This window comes from Pempheris klunzingeri, chromosome 4 (genome assembly GCF_042242105.1).
Source record: "Pempheris klunzingeri isolate RE-2024b chromosome 4, fPemKlu1.hap1, whole genome shotgun sequence".
In the NCBI taxonomy this organism is placed as follows: Eukaryota; Metazoa; Chordata; class Actinopteri; order Acropomatiformes; family Pempheridae; genus Pempheris; species Pempheris klunzingeri.
The window spans coordinates 18,691,716-18,715,903 of NC_092015.1; the positions used below are offsets into that span (position 1 = coordinate 18,691,716).

Genomic DNA, 24,188 nt, shown 5'->3' on the forward strand with positions numbered 1-24,188 from the left:
ATAACACTTGATTAGGCTGTACACAGACACTGTAAAAAATGTAGTAAAAAAACTACAAATGCACCTACTGACTTTCCTCCCCTGATACTGATTCTGATACCAGAACTGAGTATATCAGCTGTGCTGGGAAGTGCCGAACCAATAACAGTGCTCTCTTTTCCCCAAATTTAATTAAATATGTTAACCTCTCTGCGTGGAGCTGATTAAAGGGTCAGTGTACGAAAAAGATATGAGTCCTGCCTGTTTTGTCACAGTTAGGGAGGAGAAAGAGAGTTACGCTTAATTGAACTGAAACGTGTGAGATGATTTTGAGCTGAAAAGGCTGTTTTTACTCTGTTGGATGTTTAGATGATTATGTGCACAGTGCTGAAAAAAACGAGTTCCACTTTAAAAACATGTAACGGTCGGTCCGCGTCATATCATGTTATGACAATGACATTTTACCCTGTTTCAATACAACCTCAAAACCAAAAAGGCAAAAATGTATCTGTCATTAGAAAACTATGGGGAGTAAAAAATGGATACTGCCAACCACAAAAGCCATTAAATACAAAAGCCAGTTTTCACAGTGACTGCCTTCACATTAAAACGTGTTTGTCGACAGGTACATGCAGGAAGTGTATATGTACCAGCAGCTTTTCCATACATTAGCTCACTGTTTCAAATTATTAGAGCAAAGCATAAAAACTGTAGATCAGAGATGTTTTGCATATTTCCAATTGACTTAATATGTAGGCACTGGTCCAATCCAACAGACATGCCAGGTAGACGGGGTAAACTAGAATGACAGTGTGTTGAAGGGAAACTTTGCCACATTGTACGTTGTTGGTAAATGTAGTCAGCTGAAGCAATAAATACCTCAGTGCATGAATCAGAGTTCTCCTGCTGCAAATCTATTATCTCACGTTTCTTACAGCACCAGCACCGACATATGACGAGGTAGGTGACAAACGAGAACGTTTTGTGCACAGCTAGTGTGCAGTTTTTGAGATGCTCTCTCATGGTGAGTAAGAACTTAAAGCCTTAACATTATTTGAATAGGTGAGTCATAAAAATTCACATACATTTGCTATGGGGAAATTAGCTATATAGACCCAAACCATATTTTTTCTATCTATTGCTTTAATGGACTACATTTACCATTAACACTGATTTAAAATGGCCAAATGAGTCTGAGACTAGACTCATCTCATCATTTCAGCACCAGGTGAAGCCACAGAGGAAGATAAATTTAAAAGGAGAGAGGGAGGACGGTTTACGACCCCCCCCCCCCATTCATATGCTCTGCATTTCCTATCTTCTCTCTTGCCCTCCCTATAAGTCCTACAGCTTCACTGCTGTCACTGTCAGCCAATCAGAAACACATGTAGTGGAAAACGAGATGAGAAGAGATGTAAAGGGAGGAAACCTATGACAAATATTAAACAGAGAAGGTTATTGATCGTGTCTGTTCTGAGAGGGAGATTTAAAGGAAGACTGTAGGGCTTTATGAGGCTTCAGAGATTTAAGAGGGACTTATGAACAGCCTCTGACAACTCAGTTTACTAGTTTTATGACAACGAGGATAATAGGAAGCCAGAGTGAGCGAGGAAGAGAGGGATGAGCAGAGGTAAGAGCTTCAAGAATGGGCAAGGGGGGGAGTAGGAGGGAAAGGTGACTCTGAAGGTAAAGGTTGAGAAAGATCTGGTAATTAAAAAAGGTAAATAGGTTTGAAGCATGGAAATAGTGAAAAAAAAGGTTGGGTTTGGACATAAAGATGAAAGATAAGATTAAACTAACGTGAACCTCAAAATGTGAGAGCTGCACCATCACTGTGTTTATCACAATAGACATAAATCAGAATGAGGGAAGAAAGAGGGGTGAAAGAAAAGGATTTTAAGTTTAAACTTTAAAGAGATCTGAGAAAGAAAAGGGTGACTGGAGATGTAATGAGGAGAGAGATGAACGGATCAGATGGAAATAACAATTATCACTGATATGAGGAGAGGAATATTTAGTTGGGTGCATGTGCTGCTGACATGGAGAGATGAGGAGCAAGAAAAGGAACATGTGAAGAGATGCAACTGAAGAGGAGAGGAAGAAACAGGGAGGGGAAACAGCCAATTGTGGAGACTTGGTATAAAATTTTCACAGAGGATGTGGTATAAGAAAAGAGGAAGGGAAAGAGGAAAAGAGGGAAGACATGGCACCAGATATGATGGCAGACTGAGCAAAGTGGAAGTCTGAGAGGGGAGATACTCAACAAGTATTGGTTTACCTTTTGTCTGTCTTTTGCCCAAAGCGGGAGCGTTTGTTGATACAACTTTGGTGGGGATAAAGTTTGGTGGAGGAAGAGGATGAAGGAGTAAGGCTGAGAACCAAGAGATAGAATAAAGCTAAAGGCAGAGCTGGGAATGAGATTAGATAAAGATATTTGGGGAAGGAAAAGATGGAAAAAAAAAGGGGGGGGCCTGATGGGAAGAAGAAAGCAAGAGCTGAAGCAGCAAAAGGATTTGGGACCCCTGAATTCTCATCCATGTATGCCCACACAGGTTTATGTAAATAGACAGAAGTGGAGCCTGTGCCTTGTTTATTGTCTTCATTAATCTCCCCTCCACTCCCCTCTCCAACACTCCCACTTCTTATCCACTCACCTGTCTCCTGACTAACACTCCCCTCTCTACTTGTCTTTCTGCCTCCACCTCCCACTGCCCTTTCCCTCTCTGTCTCCGGTTAAGTTTATTCAGACGACCTAAAAAAATCTTCTCTGTCCTCTCGTCTCCTCTTCTGCTGTCATCTTCTCTCCTCTCCAGGTTCAATCTCATCAACCAGTCCAGCATGTCTAACTGAATTCAGACGTTCGATGCTTAAACTTTAAACTTAAAATTAGTTGTGTGCCAAATTATTTAATCAGTTAATGAAGGATTCTTTAAAATGTGAAAATAACACATCTGCTAATAGAATTACCTTTTTTTTTTTTTTTTCCAATCGAATTAACATTTTATCCAGGAGTTTAAAACAATAGTGCACCGATTTAGCATTGCACTGCTATAACATTGCTGGACTTACAAAGCAAGAAATCAGAACCAAGTATCAAAACACGATGCAGTAAAACCAGAGATATCAGTTATTTTTTACCAACACATTCAAAGCCTGGCACCTACATTACCCACCATCAGTTCAGTTAGAGATTTGTGTGTTATAATAGTAGCTGCTAATGTATCCTGGAGGCACTTGGCTTAAGCTGAGATGAGAAGCAGACGACGGAGGTCTGAAAGCATCTCTCTAACTCACACCCACAGATTTTTTCATTTTCAAAGTTGTAGTCTTCAGCTCCAACCGTTGTTGACTCCAAGGTTCAATCTGGTGACATTAAAGGTTTAATACACATTTTTTAGACTTCCCAAGACACATACCTTGCGGATCAGCTGGAATCGCAAGATCACCATCACACGAGAATCCATCTTTCGAGGCGCTTGTGGCTGAACGACAATGGTGTGGACCAATCAGTGTAAGCTGTGGGTGGGGAGAAGCAACTTTCTGTTCAAAAAACAGCGATGGCTGCTGCAATGGTTAGCTCAGGTGCCGCTAAAGCAACAGTTACATCTGAGCTAGAGAGTATTTCTTCATTGAAAGAAGAGCAATGAAAGGCACTTCTCCTGCGAGTTTTAACTACATTATGTGTTTCATTGATCTGATTTGTTGAAGTTAGCCTGTGTTAGACAGATGGTTTATCAAGTTTTTATTTTTTTGCAAACAGTGTCTGTGGATTACTTCCCAGATGGAACAAACCATCTGGTGCATAAGGTTACCAAGACACACGCTGATGATTAAAATCAGCGGAGTTCCCCTTTAACAAAAATTACAAAAATAAGTAAGACAAAAAGGATAATAGTGGAAACCACTACTCAACCCCGCAAACCCTAATGGCTGTTTTTTTTTTATTTTATTTTTGTAAGGCAGCATTTTAAAACTGAATATGAGAACAAAATTGTTTTGGACAGTTTTTGCAGATTTGGTCCAGCTCTCCTTTGTCTGCCTGCAGTCGTCATCAGTCATGTGCACTATAATCTTGCATCTTGATCAAATTATAATAATGATCTTCAAACAATGATAGAGGGAGGGCGGGTTAGGTGCAGAAGGAGAGAGAGAGAGGGGGTGTATTGAAAGGGTAAAGGGGGTTGCATAAGGATAGACAGATTATATTCAGAATCACATAATCCAGCCATTGTTTCTTCCTCTCTTTATTGAATCCATGGATCTGGTCCTGGTGAATCAAAAATGGCCCTGTGTTTATTCACACTGGTGTGTTGCCCGGCTGCAATTTTGTCACTCTAAACAAATCAAACGAATAAAAAAACACCTACTCTGTGCATCATGGCCTGTCAGGTGTGTGTTACAGTGTGGTGTTTGAGTTTAGTTTGTGGTTTTCACTCACTTCACGTTGTTTATGATTGATTTCTCATTGTGTTAAGCAGCAGATTTGGGCTCTATGGTCACTGATTTACCCTCTCTTGCACATTGTTGCTCAACTTCTGACTCACAGTCTGTCTTTCATTCTCTTCCTTGGCTTCTTGCGTTTAACAGAATAGTTGACTCAGATCAGCTTTGCTTTGTAATCAGTAAACAATGCTATTTTAATGACCATGGCATCTGTTTAGGTTAAATTAGGTTAAGTCCAGAAAAGACTCTTTTTCCGTTGGCTGTAAAAGCCAAAACTCACTGGTATGAAGATCACTGTAAAATTATTCAATAAGTAAATGTCAGAAGCAAATCCTGTTCCGGCAACATTGGCAGTTCTTATAGGCACAATTTAACTTTACTAATTACTTTTATCTGTGTAGCATCATTTCCTTAAATGAGTATCTGGGATTCATTTTTGTGTCTCTAAAATGATCACCATTCATTGAAGGAAGTATTCAGATCCTTTAGTTAAAGCAGCTATAATTAATATATAACAATATTAGATGTTTAATAATATTATTAAATGACAATATGAAAGGGGTCGCTCCTAGTATTGAGCCTATAGAGCCAGCAGAAGAGCAAAAACGCTTGAAAAATCAACTCTACACCATCTGCTCAGCACCAAACAGCAGAGAGACAGTTATCAACTAGCTGGTGAGTTTAATAAAGCATGTAAGAGCTAAAGAGCCAGATATTTCCCTCAGGAGTTGGTGAAGACCAAAAGCAGAACTACATCAGGAGTGAATTTTGGACTCCAAATGAATTACCATATAACCCCATAACTGCTGGGTGTGTAAATAAGCAAATGTTTGCCAACAAGTTCATCATATCAACTCCATTGAACTCCGCTGTCACGACGTTGTCAATAAATGTATTAGATAGTGATTGCAGGTTTCAGTAAAAGGACCAATACATAAAAATACTCCATTACAACTAAAATTCCTACATTCAAAAAGTATTAATTCTGCAGTTCTCATAATCAAAGCAAAGGTCAGTATATCCTATATATATTTCTGGGTCCTACTATGAGTCACAACTCGAAAATACTGAATCCTTCACCTATCCATCTGCCGTTGTAGGAAGCTGTTCTTCATTCCTCACTCCCATTAAATTTGGCATCCCCCAAGGTTCTATTTTAGGGCCTCTTTGATTCTCATTGTATTACATTAGTATGTTTAAGAAATGCAATACTTTATATTACTGTTATGTCAATGACACACGACACTGTCTGCCTTAACGACATTAAATGCTAGATGTCGAGAAACTTCCTACAACTAAAGGTGAATTTATTATTTTTGCTCTCCTAGCTCTGTCACAAGCCTAAGTATTGTGCCTGGGCCCCTTTCTTCAAATTTGTGCATTGTTCTAAAAAAATCTTGGCATTTTTCTTAGATGGTGAATTTTAACAAGCAAGTCAGTTGACCCAGTCATCCCTCGCAACTGCAGCTGGAACAAAAAAAAGACAGCACATCACTCCTTCTAATCGTCTACAAATCTCACTATTTGTTTTTAATTTCCTAAATGGATTAGCACCACAATACATACTGATTCCATTTTCTGCCCCGGTCACTTAGGTTGTCCTCACAACAACTCCTCTCTGTTCCTCACTCATTCCTTTAAACCAAAGCTGATCAGTCTTTTTCTGTTGCTGCTCCCCAGCTCTGGAATAGCCTCCCTTCTCACATAAAGTCCTGTTACACCATTGACTATTTCAAATCAAATTTAAAGTCCCACCTTTTTTCTCTTGCTTTTAGTTCTGTCCAGTTAGTTAACTTCGCACATTGATTTTGATCTTATCCTTTTACTGGTGTTTTTCATTTGCCTTTTATCTGTTATTGTATTGATTTATTACATTAAGCATTATTGCCTTTTATGTATCTCTTCCTTGAATCATGTACATCTGTATTGAGGCATATGATAACTCATCTGCTGCGACTGCAAAGCACTTTGGGTCAACTCCTGCTTTATCAGGGTAGGGGTACACAGTTATAGAGCATGGAAATAGTCAGGTGAAGTACAAGTATCAAAACCTTTCTCTCTGTTGTCTTTTCTATCCAGCCTTTCTCCCACTTCCATGTCTCTTTTACTTGCCCTTTCTTTCACCTCTTCATCCACCTCTCTGTCTCTCACAGTCATGATCAGGGCTCACCGTTGCAGCATGTGTCTCCTGAAGACCACTCAGTCCCATGAATCGTGTCTGAGTACTAATGGTCATGTAAACCCACAGATGGCTCATCTGTCTCACGTCTCTCACACATGGTCCTGGTTTACCTGTATCCGCAGGCAAAGCCCTTTGACCTCAATTATTCAAGTAATAACAACACAAAGAAAGCTCAGATATATGGATGGTTCTCAATAATCTGACACTCTGTTAATCAAATGTGCTCTTGTTCATGGTCAGTACTGTGTGTGTTTGTGTCGAAATGTGACTTTTAGTCTTAAGTGTAAGTGGTCCAAACGGGAATGCACACGTAAAAAACATCTTTCACATTTACATCCTTGCTCATTAACATCAAGGCCAGGAGGACTGCATGTCGAAAGGTCAAACACACTAGTAGCTCAGGCATTACAGCTACCTGTTTTTTCTTACATTCCTTCAAATCCAGCTCCCTCTGGGCGTTTCATGTCTAACGTTGCTGTAGTGAGAAATGCTTCTTTTCCTTAAATGGATCATCAGAAAATGTGAAGGAGGTCAGAGTTCAGAGAAATGATGAAATAGGGTATTCTGCCAGGTTGGTGGTCATGATATTTAAACTGTGAATTCATTATGGAGAGATTTGGTTAAGTAACGCAAATACAGTATGAACACAAACACACACACACACACACACACACACACACACACACACAAGGGAATGACAGCCTATTTATTATGAAGACTAATGACAGTAATCCATCATCTCCTTGAATGTGCCTGTTTTTTCCAAAGCAGTATAAGATAAATATGTATTATCTCCTGGGTTTAAGTGTCACTGAAGTGTGTTTATGAGTATGTAAAGCTAAGTTTAAGTCTTACCATGTGCAGGGGGTCTTCAGGGATTTGAAATGGGGGTCTTGGTTTCCATTGCTTTCTACTCTGACACACACAGACTGATGCATATTTGCACAGTCCATAACTGGAATGTCAAGCTTTTAAGTACCTCTTAGAGTTGAGGGTCACTTATCATCTGTGTGTATGTACTTTTGATTATCTGTGTGTGTGTGTGTGTGTGTGTGTGTGTCTGCATGTACAGCACCAAGCTTTAACAGTTTTCTGCAGAATAGTTAATCCTCTCCTGTAATTGTTTTCTCTTTCTTTCTTTGTCTTCATTGCATGTTGTGTAATAGGAACTAGAAAGAGCAACAGGGATCAGGATCAGGGCAGAATTTTAATCTCAGGCTTACTGTAGGCTAAGTGTGCATTGTGCACTGTGGTGTGTAGGTAAAAAAAAAAATAAAGAATGGATGGATCAGACTCAGAACTGGCCTTTTCAGAGCAGACATTTTGATAGTTGGAAAAGCACAGGTGTTACTAATAACATCAACAATGACTCTTTTCTGTCAGTGTGTCCCGATAAGTCATGACACACAGTGAGCCAGCATGAACAATAACAGGAGCCGTTATTCAGCATTCAGCCATTATTAGTTTTATTATTTACACCTGTGAAAATGTCCTCTGTAAAAAAAAAAAAAAAAAGGCCTACTGTCAGTATTGACAGAGACATACGACTAGAGAAAGTTTAGATTTAGTTAAATATTCTGTTTTCTCTGCTTTTGTCTTCAGGACTTGGACAGTCTCCAGATTCAGCTGGAGGAGGTGCGTTTCTTTGACCTGTTTGGCTTCAGTGAGGAAGAGGGAGGCTGGCTATGCTTCATGTGTAACAACCCCGAGAAGGCCACAGGTACACACATGCACACACGCACACACACACACACACACACAGGAATGGAACGCCTCCATCTCCTGCACGTTATTATCCTTTACAACAATCAGTTTTTTTGTTGTTTTTTTTTCATTTTCAGATTTTCAGATTATTTTTTGGCAGTTATGAAACCAGAAAATTACATTCTCCACTGTGTCAACTGAACTAACCAAACAAAGTCAGGGAGAAAAGGTTGAAGGTTGAGGAATATGTTGATGCCCACCACCTTTAAAAACAATGTAGCCTCACCTGTTGCCCTTCTCTAAACAGAGCAAATGACGAGTAAACTACGTTTTCCTCATATTCGGTCATCTCACCAGCTCTCTCAGGTACAGTTGTGTTTCCCTGGAGTCTGATGTTAAAACCACCGCAGAGGTCCAGGGGATGTTTTCACTCAGAATGCCTTCAAGGGGAATAATCTTTTCCAAGAACATTGAAGGAAAACAGAGCAAAGAGCAGCTCTTACTTAATAGCGGCCAGTCTGATTTTAGTGTCGTTATGAAGGCTCACTGTAATCAGTCAGCTGCTGCCATCATGACTCAGTTCTGATTAGTTTACTTTGGACCAGTGACCCCCTTTGACGGGCACGTTGTCCGGATGAAGTCAGACCTGGGATAACGACCAAATCCTTAAATCACGTTTAGATTACTCTGTGTGTGTTTTCTGTCTGTCTACTCAACAACTCTACACACTGGAGACTTAAAACTTCAGAAAATGTGACCAAAATATATAAAAAATAAAAAAACAACTCTATATACACCTGTCTCGCTCCTCCCTATGTAGACTTTCCTACTCAGGCTTGATTTACACTGTTAACAATCTTTCTCCCGTTGCCCATCTCCGTTTGTGTGTAGATGAGTGTTGAAACAGTAAATTCACAGAATCTATTGATCAATGACATTTTAGCCTTGGGGGAGCACACAGGAGAGCAAATGTGACAGAGTTTGGGAAACAGACTTTAAATCTGCGTCTATCTCTCTGTCAGTCTCACATGGAAGCAGTTATTAGTTATATAAGAGGAGCAAGAAGAGGGCAGCTTGTGGCAGATGTTCTAGAGGGGGGGTGGAAGGTAAAAATGAGAGGGACTGGCTTTTAGAAAGTGAACTTGAAATCAAGGAAGTGTGGTGTCACTAATGAGTAGCTGTAAACGTCCGTCCCTTACAGGAACATGGTGTTTTCGGGCTCCGCTGTTTGATGGTCGCTAATAAGAAGCCAGCAGGTATTTCTCAGAAAGTTAAAGCCAGAGGCAGGAAGCTGTTTAGCGGTGGAGGGAAACCGGCAGATGGGATGCATTTAGAGTTCACTGTGTGCATGTGTGTGCGCGCGTGTTCATTTATGTTTATGTGCTTTGGAAGGAGAAATGTTTAGATTATACGTGATTAGCACATCAGTATCTAGCAGGGTTTACCTGATAATAATGACGGGTTATGTGAGAAAATACCTGTTGTTATTTTGTTATTACATCAGTAAAATTTCACAATCACAACATAGTTATTGTGTTCTGGTGAGATAACTACGCCCAAATGACACAGCATGTAAACAAGTACAATCGTAGCTCAGAATTCTAAATACCCATTAAAGTTAAAAAAGGTGCAGTGTGGTGTCTCCCTGCACACAAAGTTAGTTTCTCTCTAAAACACTTGCAAAGATGATTTTTTTAATATTTTGAAGTCACTATTGTTTGCATCCATGTTTTCTAGCTATCAGTCTTCTACTTTCCTGCCTTTTCTTGGTGCATTGCTACATGTCCTAGCATGATACAGGCAAGAAGCTTTGTCCTGGTTGGAGAAACTCACTCATACACTGTCCGTCAGTGCTAATAATAAACTATCCCCAGCATTAGAGGAAATCTTCATGTATAATTGAGGCTAATTCCAATAAGACCGTTTCCTATGTTCCGCATTCATTTTTGATCCTGCCATCAGTTCCAGTTAAAGTTCTGTGTCTTACTTCAGTGTTCATTTCCGCTGCCAGGAGCGTTGCAGCTCAGCACCAATCTCTGGGACTAACAGAGACCCAAAGCAACCAAAACATGTCCTCCTCACAACAGAAATAGTCTGCATGGACATCGACAGCATAGTACATTGTTTCACTAGCTTTAGGTGCACTGTGTTGTGCATGGATGAAAAACAGCATCCACAAAACATTTACAAGGACTCAGAGAACTATTTGTCAAAAGCTCAAACATGTAATCTGGTTTGGTTCAGACTGGTACGTTAAATGCCTCTCTACTGTTATGAGCACTTCGAATAATAGTGTACAGGTTAATTGGCTTGGAAATGGTTCTACAGCCATCGGTATTCAAGATATAAGACGGTTTATTAAGTGATGAATGATCTTTATCCACTCACATGGAATTTATATTGATTGGGCTCATTTACATAGAAGCCGTCATTAAGCAGGGTTCACAGGACATGTCACACATGTCATTGTCTTGTCATCACCCGTTTCTTCAAATACGCAAACGCACACGTGCACAGAATACGCACGCAGATTACGTGGTACAGAAGCCAAATTGAAGCCATTCTTCCAGCTCTGCTGCTCGGAACAAACCAATGTGATCACTGCTGAATGACTGCAAGGGACGGATGATTGATTTTTAGATTCGCGCCAGTCTTCCTGCAATACAGGAGGATTTAGAAGAGGAATAACAGTATTTTCCCGTAGGGATTGTGTGATTGGAAGCATGTGTGCACGTGTTTACTGAATCATTCGGCCCCACTGCTCTGCATGTCTGTCAGGTAAAAACTTCAAAGCTTAGTTCACCCAAATTACAAAATTAGAGTTTATGCCACTACCCCTCACTTACTCCCTAACCCTTTAAAGCAGTCACCCTGTTGTTAAACCAATGATATGTCTACTTGTCATATTCTTTTCCAAATAACCAGCACATCACTGTGAATCCTGGACACCATAAAACACATTGTTACCCACCACCCATCATTTTAGAAATCGGGTCAGACATACAGAGCAGAGTCTGACACGCCTCCTGTAACTGCAGAGCTGAAATCACCATCATTAGCATGGAGCTCCAGCCAATGATTTTTTTTTTTCACTGAAACAGGAAATGAACATGTTCCAAGTCAACTGAGCATCAATGAGTGTGAGTGAAATACATACAGCCAGAACATACTTGTGCACTTGTGTATGTGTGATATATTCTTAGCTGAAAAGAAAAAAGAGAAATAAGGAGTTACTTTATGCTACTTGGCAGTCAATACTCAATCAGTCCTGCACTGTTAAATAAGTAACCTCTGTGTGACCTTTACCCCCTGAGGATATTTTTGTGTCACACACATGAACTCAGTGGCCTGAACCAACACTTTCTGCAGCTGATCATTACTCAGCTGTCAACGGTCACATGTACATTACTCTGAGGAAAAGGGGCTTTGTAACATGTTATGCAAAACAATCATACAGTGAATTATGTCTATGTAGTCGTTATTGGGCAGGACAAGTTCTAACAACTATTAGTATAATCTGTTCAAAATATTCAAATAGATTTGGAACACTATTCTTAGCATCATTTTGGGTAATTTCTGCCTTTGATTGGTGATATGCAGTTGGGAGTCAGACAGGACATGTAGGGAGGTAGAAAAGGTCCCTGTCCCGTCTCAGGCCACCAGTGGACCACTGTTAGAACCATATAGGTTCTGTGAATTACAAATATGATATCTTATACTGCGGGTTTCAGTTTGTGGCCGGTAAAGTGAGATTTAGCTTAACAGGAGAAAATAAGAGCCAGTTATTGCTTTGCAGTACACAAACTCATCAAATTAAGAGGCAACTTCTTTGCAACCTGAAGGGATTTATATCTCACACTTTTATACTTTAGTGTTACTGTTTGCACCACAGTGCTTGTATCCATTCTGTTTTCAACCCAGTACTGGACATAATATTGGACAAAAACTCTTTGCTAATTCAAACGATTCATGTACATGAAACTGTTGACAAATTCAGATGGTTTATGAAAATGTTAACAGGTCTTTCGCCGAGATGAAAATGTCCATAAAATGAGCTCACAAGATGTCGTCAAAGACAGAAAACAAATCAGTCCACTGGAAACTGTCTTACCTGTCCAACTGATCTCATCCCACTGAAACAACTTGATTTCAGATCCAGTGCAATTTGGATTTGGAACGTTTCAAATTTAGGCAACCCACTTTTTTGTTTTCATCAAAAAGCACCACATTACCAGCTGCCACCCGCCAATGTTTTACTTTATAACGCTTTATATTGCTTCATTATGATAAAAACTTGCTGACTTGGCCCGAGTGGCTCGCTGTGATTACTAGAGAGGTTACAAACTCAAGTAAAGGAGCGCGTTTTAATGGTAAAGGAGAAAAAGAGAGAAAGGTGAAGTGTTTTCCACTGTGAGGGCCAAAGTGGAGCCCGTGGTTACTGACTGCAGCTCCATGATGCTTTATGATATAGTGTTGAGTTTAACTACTGGAATGTCTTTGAAGTGAGCGGTAATGAGCGGAGTGAGTGTGTGTGTGTGTGTGTGTGTGTGTTCATGTACTGTATGTGTGGACATGCCAGAATAAGGTACACAGGTTCAACATATACGCTCTCACTCTCTGTAGGTGGCACTCACAAACATACTACATACTCTACATACATACTCTTTAAAATATGCCTATATCCCCCTCATTGCCTCATGCCTCTACATGTGGACTTACACACACATTCATTCACTCACGTCTGGAAGACAGATCCCCCGTTTGCTAAAGGGAATGGAAACCCCCCAAGTCAGGCTCTCCATCATTCCCCTATCAATCAGTGAAGACACACTGGACAGAAATTCTCACCTCCAGGAATTATGTTGCAAATTCAGGAGATTCACTGGCTGAAGAGAGAAGTGAGAAGTTCTCTCTCACACACACACACACACACACACACACACACACACACACACACTGTGCCAAAGTTTAAGTGTCATTGGATGATGGCGTTTTGAGAGATTGAGAAATTCCCTTAAATTATTTAAGCCAGCATTTGTCAAGGGTGCTGTAAAATATTCTGGTAATCTCATCAGGCCGGAGTGTGCTAGTAAGGAAAACTGTTCATTATAAAAGCTTGTTGGAAATTTAGGACATTTATCAATAACGCTCTGCTGTCAAACCTTCTCTTCTCTCATATAAATCTTTACTGCAGCCGTACAAAGTCTAATAATAAATAGTTGCCCTTAGATATGAAGTACCCTATGTTCTCTGTTCTGCATGCACTAACTGTGGCAGGACTGGATTCAGGTTTCATTCCCATCTGAAGTTTTGTAGCTTTCTGATTTGATAATTTTATGACTCTTATTTCATAATAATTCATTTTTATTTTTCACTTGACTACTGTTCGTCTAACTTTTTTTGTTTCTGGTATGCCTGTTGTGAGAGATTTCAAGGAGACTGTCTGATTAACCAGAGTTATAGTGATATAAGTATAATAAGTGATGCAATAAAATAAGACCAGGTTCACAGCTTTTCAGTAAGATGAACACACTTCCAATGCAGGTGAACAACAACAGCGATTAGCCTTTGGGGGTTTTACCGGAAGCAAGTGAAAATGTGAAACAAACAAAGCAAAATCAATTATAGTGATTGAATCTTGGTTAACCGAATATTTCTATTTCTGTCCACTCTGAAACGTGTGTTTGCAAAGCTAGACATGTTACAAGAAGCCGTTTTTCTCTTTGTATTGACTTGGCATTTTTTCCACTTATGAAATCCTGTCACTCAGAAAAGGAAACTTGACATTTCAGGGGGCAATTAACTTGTTTACAGCCACATATTTTCCTAATATTGATAGTTAACAAAGGTGAGTAAGTGTGCTGCCAGCTGTGGCTTAAACCCATCGTTTTCTTTCAGGATACGTTCCCTAACTGTTCCCTTCACGCCTCAGCTTTATGTCCTCAAGCCAAAAACTACAAACACCAAGCCACACACATTTATACACATGCATTACAAAAGCCAAACAAAACGAGAAATTCCAACGTGACGGTATTTTCATATTTGGCCCTGAGGGTGTAATTAGACATGTTTGGGAGGGACAGCTGTTTTTGGTAATGACTTCAGTTGGACACTTGACTCCTGTCAGCTTTTCAAATCTTCAATGAAGCTCAAAATGTAGCTTAAGAGTCTCATTTAGAATCCGAATTAGAAATAAATGTAGTGGTGATCTGTCACACATGGTTGCAGACCTTAATAAAAGCATGAACGTGAATGCAGTGCTCCTTCTGACTATCTGAGAGGACATCCTCAGTCTGCGTCCTCGTCTCATTGTGCGCGTCTTGGACGAGGGGTTGTGAACTACGGCGTTTGCCTGAGGCTGACAACAAATCCAAGGATCACTTTCCAGGTGTCTGCATCAAAGCAAAGTGACGGCACGAGGCACCGTGATTTACGCACCAGACAAGTTTATTTCTGCAACCAAAATACTGAAATATTTCTTGGATGATGCAGACAAGTCGGCACCCCAGTGGAGGGAGTGCTTCCAGTTGTGTATGAGCAGTGTTTCTGTCCAAACAGGCCGACAGGAAGTTGATGTGGTGTGTCCAGGGAGCACATCTGTTTGACATTCGATTTAATTTGTCTCTCTTACCTGTAGTAATAATTTTGGTTTTATTTGCCAGCGTTTTGAGTTTTCTGCCTCCTCCATCAGTACAACGGAGGTACATTTTGTTTGCTGTGCTCACATTACTGAAAATTATGTTTTATTATTTTCATTGAAGCTACTTTCTACTGACTGCACCTTTTGACAGTGTCCTTTGAGTTGTTGAGATTGCTTACGAGAAGATGTTTTACTGTCACCTGGACAAAATAAACCGAAACTAACGACATGACAAGAAATCACAAGAGGTGTGAGAGAGAAAAGATAGGAAACAAATACATTTGGGTGAACTGATCCTTTAAAAGAAAGCTTAACGAAGGAATCAGTGTTTCCTTTACAGCCCTGCATAACCAGATGTTCTCTACTATTTTATATTGTTCCATCTTCAGTTTCAGGGTAGGATTATTATCATTTCTATTATCATTATTGTTTAATATACAATGTTAGTCAGTTCATCTTTTAGTCTCTTAAATGTCAAAACATGCTACTAAACACCCATAAAATGTTCTGAGACCCTGAAATAATGTTTCTGTAATAAAAACTTTGATTGACTATCAGTCTAAAACCTGAAAGGTACTTGACGTACAGTGAGCTTCTCCTCTTTTCTCATTTGAGGTTCAGACGGTTTTGAAAAGTTTGTGGTGTTTGGCGTCGGGCACCTCTGTGAATCATCTTTCCAGCGTGCCCCCACATTCACAGTCTGATTAGATTGCAGTAATCCCTGAGCTGCTTTACTCATTGTCGTGGATACAAAGAGCGGCTCTGTTTGGCGATCACCATCTGGTTAAGTCCTCGTTTACTGGCACCAAACTAGAACTGGCCACAGTCTCTCGAAGAACTCAGCCACAAACGTGCACACACAGGCCATACACACAACTGTTTGTGAACATAAACACAATAAACACACTGATGCATGCAATTATGAATACACTCACACACTCACACACACACACACACACACACACACACACACACACACACACACACACACACACACACACACTCACACAAATTTGTGCTTGATCCACCTTGGTCCAAGAGGTTGATGTGAGTGAGTGTTCCTATTCAGACCAGTCCAGACATGACTTTGTGGGAGTTCTTCACACACACACACACACACACACACACACACACACACGAACACACACACACACATGAGTGAGTGAGACAAAATGCTTTTGTGCCATTGAACTGAACAAGCCATTGTTGTCGACTGGAAGTGGAAAAGTTCAAGTTTGTTTGAATCGCACAATTTCACGCAAATACAGTTGAAACTCCTTTAGTGTCATAAAACATGACAGCCAAGAACTAAAGAGAATAGAAATAAAGGATATTGAGAAGAGAACTTTAAAATACAAAATGACTCGCTTCACTGGTTAGTTTTACAGTCAATTACAGATGTACAGGGACACGAGGAGGGCAGATGTTCCACACCTGTGGCGTATACCTAGATTTAAACTACGCACTCTCCAAAGTTGGGTCGTATCGCTCTGCATACTAAGTAGAGTGGCTTTGCTGAGACTGTTGTCCTTGAGAAACAGGAATATGTCACATTAAACTATGTGAATAAACAGCCACTAGTCAACCTTCACTGAAGCTGTTTGGCCTCCAGATCAGCCTTTCTCTTGGGTTCAAGAAGAGACATTTTGGTTTACACTGGAGTAAATGACTTGCTTACATTGAGAAATTTTATATATGAAATTAAAGGCTTTTTATACTCCGGGGATGTGATGATTGTAAAATAAACAAAACAGGAAAAGACATTAGGTAGCCAGGTGTGATGATAAATTCTATTATCGGGTGCCTGGATCTGGCCTGGCCTGTAGTATAAAGTAGAGGCTTGAAACCTGCTGGATAATTCATCACAGTGACAAATGAAGTTTTATAACTAGGTTCAGGAACAACGACCACGCCTCAATCCCGCCTCATGTCTGTACCAAAGTATTTAAGCTCCACATGTCCCTTTCTTCCCCCTCTGAATCTGTACTCACATGACCAGCATCACTCACCCCCACCATGGATCAGCAGCTCTTCCTCAGCCCTTCAGACAGCGATCCCTCCGAAGATCAGCCACCTCCTGAACTTTCTGAGTCTCCTCCATCCCAAACCATCCCATCAGCTGTCCACACTCCACCGCGCTCGTTCTTTCATCCTCCTCCGACTCCAGCGTTGTCTCCTCCCGCCAACATCAGAGGAAGATCCTTCAGCGTCCAAGAGATGTCGCTCCCTCCACACGCCTCTCTCCGACCCGCTCAGGATCCGGGCACTCGACCGATAGGTGAAGCACACCTGGCCGCCATTCCGGGTCATTCACCTGCAAACATTTCAAACACATCGCTCGCCAGAAGCAAGCTCTCAATCAGCGCAGCATCCCTTTCCACCGCCCTGACAATGAGGCACAACTTTTCAAACTTTTCACTCCCATCAAAACAAAACTCTCCTTCTACAAACATCGAGCACTTCCGGGTTCCCAGCGTCGCGTCCGCGGCAACGCTGGTGACGTCATGCCGCATCCCACTTGGGCCGAAGAAGCCAGGCCCTCCACATCAGCCCTCTCCGAGGGCCAGGTCCCAGCATCCTTCCTCTTCCCATACTTTCGCCCTTCCTGTCCCCTCTTCCGTGGCCACTTCAGCTGCGGCTGCCACCACCACACCAGCCTTCTCAGCAACGGTTTCTATACGTGCCACGTTTCTTTTGCACCTCAAGCCGCTGGACGCTTACAGCAGTTCAACCAAGGCACGTACTGGGGAACTCTAGATTCTGAGCTCCTCACAGCCTCCATACCTCGCGCCCCAGCTCCAAGTAAACAAAGCCCTGCCATTTTCCACAGCCTGTCCCCCGTTCAATCAATCCAAGCATCCCTACCTACAGAGAAAATCAACCGTATTTCTCTACTCATTTCAAATTTCCTTCCGGCCCACAGATGCACCAAGCGCCAACGTCTCTCTCTGCTAGGCCACCTCAACTACACCATCCGCATCATCCCACAAGGTCGCTCCTTCTTGTCACACCTCCTTTCCATAGCCGCCTCAGTTCCTTCTCTCCATGACCACATTTAGCTAGATGACCCTTGTAAGATGGAACTTAAACCGTGGCACCAATTCCTCTCCTCCTGGAACAGCATCTCCTTCATTTACGATGACTAAGCCAGAAGACATCCAGCTGTTCACAGATGCAGCCGATTCCGTCGGTTTCGGCGGCTACTACAGTGGCAGGTGGTTCTCAGCCCAACGGCCCTCTGAGTCCTCTGCTCTCGCTCCCTCCTCTGCCATCTGTGAAATGTGCCCAGTCGTCATAGCAGCCATTCTTTGGGGGCACGAATGGTCAAAAAGACCATTGCCATCCACTCTGACATCAGCGCAGCCGTAGACAGTTTCCTGAACTGCTCAGATTTCACAACTTCAACCCACGTCTATGATCCATTTCACCATGCATCCACATCAGATATTTCCATTTTTCCTCTGACACGCTCGTCTCATCGAGAATACCTAAACTTAAGACTAGCCAGTCAAGCCTCCCCCTAAGACCCTCTGTTTATCTCAGAAACCGGTAAAGTAGCAACACGATTCTGGTTCCACCATCACATTCGCCAAATCCTTTTCCGATCCCAAATATCTCCTCTGGGCACTCGTTTCGCATCGGAGTCGCCACCGCTTTTGGGCAGGGAGTTCCAGACCACATCATCAAAATCCTCGGCCGCTGGTCTTCACCTGCAAACCTCACTCACATCCACAACAACCTGAAAGACACCCGAAATGCTCAGAAGCATCTCACCATCTGAAGTATGTTATTTTGGGGATCTGAATAACTAGACGACAAGAAGAGACGGCTCCCCCACCCAGAGTCTCGACACCCCAGTTTACTCCAGTCTTCATGTTGCCAGCCAACACGCTCCATCTACCTACTCCATCCAACAGACCACCACTTCAATCCCTTCATCCCTCATCCCTCCGTCCATCCTACCTACTCCAACTCAGCCGCACTTCCACACCAATTAATAAACCTTTTGAAATCGACAACTTTATTGGCGTGGTCTTTGTTAGTGAACTATAACTGGTCGGCCGCCAAACCTGTCAAGTCATTTATTTCACAACCACCATTGTTGCTTATTGTTTATCTTTCAGGTTAGAGTTTCTTGCAACATAGCACATGAAAACAGTGCTTTTCAGTGGCTGATTCAAGTCTGATATCTGACCCTCCATCCGGCTCATGAATGCATTGTAGAGGCAGACTTTTGTTATCAATCCACCGATTGTCAGCAGTAATGTACAGTGAATGGGCAAAAACAAAGAAGCACTAATATATTTCTTGTTTTCGGCCTGTATTTCATTCTTTTTGTTTCTGATTTTTATCTCCTTTGTTTCTTTCTGTCGTTATGTGTTTGTGTGGCGCTTTAGTTGTGAACCAGGAGGGACAGCCTCTGATCGAGGGGAAGCTGAAGGAGAAGCAGGTCCGCTGGAAGTTCATCAAGCGCTGGAAAACCCGCTACTTCACTTTGGCAGGAAACCAGCTGCTCTTCCGGAGAGGCAAATCAGTACGTAGCCAATGAAAACGAAGCCCCCTCACATACAAACACACTCATGCATGGATGAACATACACATTGTCTCCGGCCTCTCACTCAGAAAATCCTCATTAATGTTTCCCTGTTCCGTGTCATTTGAATCATGATGAAACTCTGCATGAAACAGTGGAAATCTCATCCCGTGATAAGCGAAACTGTCCCTCGGGAGCATCCGGTGAATCCGACTGTAACAAACCTTGGCCTTGGTAAGGACTCATGGGGGACTCCCAAGGCCAAAGCATGCTGCAGCAACAACATGAGTCACTCTCACCCATAACTCAAAGCAGATATCATTACGCACAAGTAGCAAACACACAAGAGGAGGTATCGTCTTGTGAAAGTGTGAGTGAAAGAAAGGCAGATCATTCATCTGAGCAAAGGTGAGGAGGTTTCCCTCTGGGCTCCAACAGCACGATTTTTCCTCCAACTTTCCCGTGTTTGCTGGTGACTTACTGCGAGCTTGAACAAAGGCTGAGATCACTGAACAGAGAATTACTGTGCAAAGGAAAAGTTTGCTCAATGAAAAACATGGAGAAGATGCAGCACGCTGAAAAGTGTGTCTGAATTTATCCACTAATTTTACTACAGCTGTGCTATATCCTGGTTTATGGCAGTGATTTACAAGCAATTAATAATAATGGAAATAATTTTCACAGCCAGCAGGAGATCGGATGTCTTCTTGATCTTCAGACAGTACCATGTTTATCCAATCAGCTCTCAAAAACTAGAGCAAGGCATGACATCACAGATCTGGAAACGGGGAGAATACTGAAATGCAAAAGTAGAGTTGAGCTTTCTCCCTTTTTAAAAAATTTTTTTTTTAACACTAAACAATAGTCTTTGTGCTCCTGTCCAGATGGTAATTTATTCCTCTCTTTTTGCAGCAGCCACAAATTGGAAAGGTTTTGTGGCTTTGTTCTCTGAGCTCAGTCTGTCTTTGCCAGCGTGTTCTGGAGGTGGTTGGTATGTTGTGAAAGACCTTTTCCCACATGGGGACTGAGATTAAAAACTCCTCCACACTGAGTGATCGAGCAGATTTGACACACCGAGAGGTTTGAAACATTCCCCAAAACCACCACACAAAGTTAAGTCTATCTCTGTGTACCAAGGGGATCAAATAATCTAAAAAGATGGACACCTATTTTCTATCGGTTACATCTGAGCTCCATTGTGTTCTTTACTGTATTTTTTCTTTAATTGGGACCAGACAGAGAGTGATGCCAGACTACAGACAGGCAAGGACTTAGATTTAGCAAGTCCTCATGCAGGAATACAGAAAAGAATAGAAGCAGAGAGAGAAAATGAGAATGAATGATGTGTCTAAATGTCACTTGTGCTACAGTAGCTAGGATATGTGGATAGAACACAAACAGTTTTCTTCTTCTTTCTTTCTTCTGCAGTCTTTTTCTGTGGCAAAATTGGGCACATCCTGTTTTATATCACATCAATGTAAAGGAAGTTTCATTTGTTGATTGCTTTTGCTGCACAAATCAGCTGAAAGTCATTTTCCTACTTTCTAGGAACCCATTTGTTTCCACTGTTAAAACATTTAAAACTTCCTTGCGCTGCCACTTACTTGTGGTTCATTGACTTGTTCTGTGAAGCTCCAAAACCCGGCAGGTCAGAGACATCATGAAAAGGATAAAGATATTCTGCTGGCGCACTAAATGGTTTTGTTGAAGAGCCATGTTTGAAATGTCAGTGGCAATAAAAGAAAGAAATACTTTTTTGTCAGCGTAGAAATGTGGAAAATGATACAATATTACGGTGTAGTAATATAAATAGAATAATGTTGCTGTCTCAACAAATACAGAGAAAAATACATTCATGTGTCGGGACGCTTTGAGTACTCATCACCATCCAAAAGGATTTTCTAGTCTCTGGCTGCATACCAGCACCATTGTCTCCTAAAATGAAAGCTGTCATATGCAATGAGAGCACAAACAAGTTACACATGAAAAGTAGAACGTATCCGCCAAAAACTGGTTAGTGAGGCGTGTTTAGTTTAAGTACTATGAGACAAAATCTTAATGGACTTTCTGGTTACGATAGAAATGTTCATCATATGGCTAAAATCAATCACATGTCCATTTGAATCAGTACATGAATCCACTGACACGATTCTGCTTTGGGAAACACAAATCAGACCCTCAGCACAGCCAGCCGGGAGGTAACGCTGAGCAAGTCTACTCCAGTTTAATGCTTTTTCAACACGCACACACACACACACACACACACACACACACACACACACACACACACACACCACAGAAAGACTGTGGGCAGTTGCCATGATTCTTGCAGTTAGCTCTGGCTATGCAGTTATAACCACATAACTAATTATGGGGTAAGAAGACATGGCTGTAGTGCAATACACACACACACACACACACATTCAGAATGACACTCAGTGGGGTAAAACAGAGACGTGATGTGCAGCAGAGCTGGAGGATTTCATTTCCTGCCCTGGAAAAGCAGCAGAACAATAAAGGGTAATTGTTCACCCTGTAAATGGTTTGTTGTGAGGTAGAACAGACTGGAGGCAACACTGCGACACAGCGATGCTCAGATTAGGAGGCTACGTCTCACATTCGCGGCGACAAGAAGTACTGACATGCTTAAAATGCACACAGAGCTTTTTACCATGGCTGTAGATGGGGTTTCTTAACACACTTGTTTGACAAAATTCACACGACACTGCAAAAATCAACCATATTTGTGTGGACATCATTACATTACAGAGGAAAATATTGGATGTTTTACTGCACTATAGGTTAGTATGATTTAAGATATGAAGATGATTTTAATAAGATAAACTATCCAACAGAATATAAAACGATTACATTTTGCCTCAGTCAACAACAGACAGTGACATTGACAGTGACCTGTATTTACTCAGTGAGCACAGATTGTACAGCTCCAGCTGATGAGGCACAATAGCTGTAGGAAAGTAAAGACTTCATTTATTCACATGCTTTGCTGGGTTCTTTATTTCTGTCACTGTCTGTCCTCCCCACAGAAAGACGAGCTGGATGACATCCCCATTGAGCTGAGCAAGGTGCAAAGCGTCAAGGTGAGGAGTTGCACTGACAATGTCCCTCACAAACCAGCTCCCAAAACATTTAGACTTTAACATGTTACAGCGCACTGAGTGGAAGATCTGAATCCTCCCCAGAAACAACTGAAGAAAGTAGATGTGTAGGTTTACTTCACACAGCTTGTAACTCTTTTGTAATGATACGTTTGAAGGACTTTTCAAGGACAAGTCATTTTAAAATGAAGGGCCAATAATTCACATAGATGTTCACATGCTCCACTCTAACCCGGCACGGTGCGATATAAAGATTACAGTGAATATGCAGTACATTTTGTGTTTTGTAGTATGACTTTTTGTCTTCTTTTTTTTTAATAATGCAAATCAGTCAGTATCTCATTAAATGTGCTAGTTTTCATAAAGTAGAGACATTTTTAGGCCTGTAGATGAAGTCTTTTTCTTCCTTTTTTGAGCTCAATCAATTAATCGACAGTAATACTCAGGTGCTTTTGTCAAAATATTGTTTTAAGTTATTTTAAAAAGAGATTTCTGGAGAGCACAAAGGAATATTTATTACTATGGACGGTTAATGTCTGGCCTTAGTGCACTCTTTCTTTTCTATCAATAACTACCACTACAAAACAAATCAACTTATTGGGATATAATAATCATATGTAGAGGAAAATGCTTTCTAACAATATTTGTTACTTCATGGCTCGATCCAACATTGTGGAACTCATACATCACTCAAAAATGGGTAATGTTTGATCAACTTTAGTGGAATTTGTGTCATATAGTATGGAAAACAATATATTTCTAGGCCCTTTGGACGTGCTCATGATGTCAGTGTTAAAGAATATTAGAAGGAGCAAAATAAGCAGAAATCAAACAATTCATGAGAGAATCCTAATAAAGCTTTTCCCAAGTGGTCCCTCCCCTGCTGTGGTACGCTGGATATTCCACAGACTTCTACTCCGAACTCTTGGCATCCTTCTGCTCAGTTTCACCCAGTGCTGACAGCAGGAAGATGGTTAGCTCACCTCCCAGAGCCTCAAGCTGAGCAGCTGCAGGCTGACTTAGGGACCATCATTAAATTATATATCTATTACATGAATATTTTAATAAAAGATATTGCCATATTTTTAACAGCTTCCATGTAATGTGACTTAGTGGCTCTAACCCTAAACTGGACAAATGGGACACACCACTTAATATTGGATTTTAGTCCTTCTTCTATTTTATATTAATATTTACACAACATTGTGCGGCAGGACTATATAGTGATTCAGGCTGACTGAGGAGCAGTAGGTGGCAATAGTGCACCTGAAGATGAAATAAGGAGAGTTTAGCTGTGTTTAAAAGCATCAAAGATAATCTGAGGTGGTTCAGACGCTTCACTGCATCATATTAAGTGGATACTATTTAAAAAAATGTATGAATAGTTTTCTGTATTGATTTAGAGCCACTGTTTTGGAAACTATTTCATCATTCTTGGTTCAAACATTAATGTTAAATAAATAAACTACATATTACCAATCAAAATACGTTTGCTACATGAAATCAGATAAGTAGTTTATCCTGATTTATCAAGTTAGCATGAGGGTATTGACATTAGTGTTATTAATTAGATTGATTAATTAGTAA

The 24,188-nt window shown here is 41.1% G+C and overlaps 2 protein-coding genes across 2 annotated transcripts in view; one reads left to right on the forward strand and one right to left on the reverse strand.

Moving 5' to 3' along the window:
• ptx3a (pentraxin 3, long a) overlaps nucleotides 1-17,050 on the reverse strand; it is a 51,641-nt gene extending 34,591 nt beyond the window's left edge. Inside the window, exon 1 of the mRNA XM_070828997.1 lies at nucleotides 16,958-17,050. The gene's annotated coding sequence lies outside the window, so the exon portion shown is untranslated. The remainder of the gene's footprint in view (nucleotides 1-16,957) is intronic.
• The window catches only part of veph1 (ventricular zone expressed PH domain-containing 1), a 68,307-nt gene that overhangs the window by 43,404 nt on the left and 715 nt on the right, over nucleotides 1-24,188 (forward strand). The window contains exons 11-13 of the mRNA XM_070828995.1: nucleotides 8,207-8,324; nucleotides 19,346-19,482; nucleotides 22,530-22,583. Coding sequence (XP_070685096.1) covers nucleotides 8,207-8,324; nucleotides 19,346-19,482; nucleotides 22,530-22,583 — 309 coding nt within the window. The remainder of the gene's footprint in view (nucleotides 1-8,206; nucleotides 8,325-19,345; nucleotides 19,483-22,529; nucleotides 22,584-24,188) is intronic.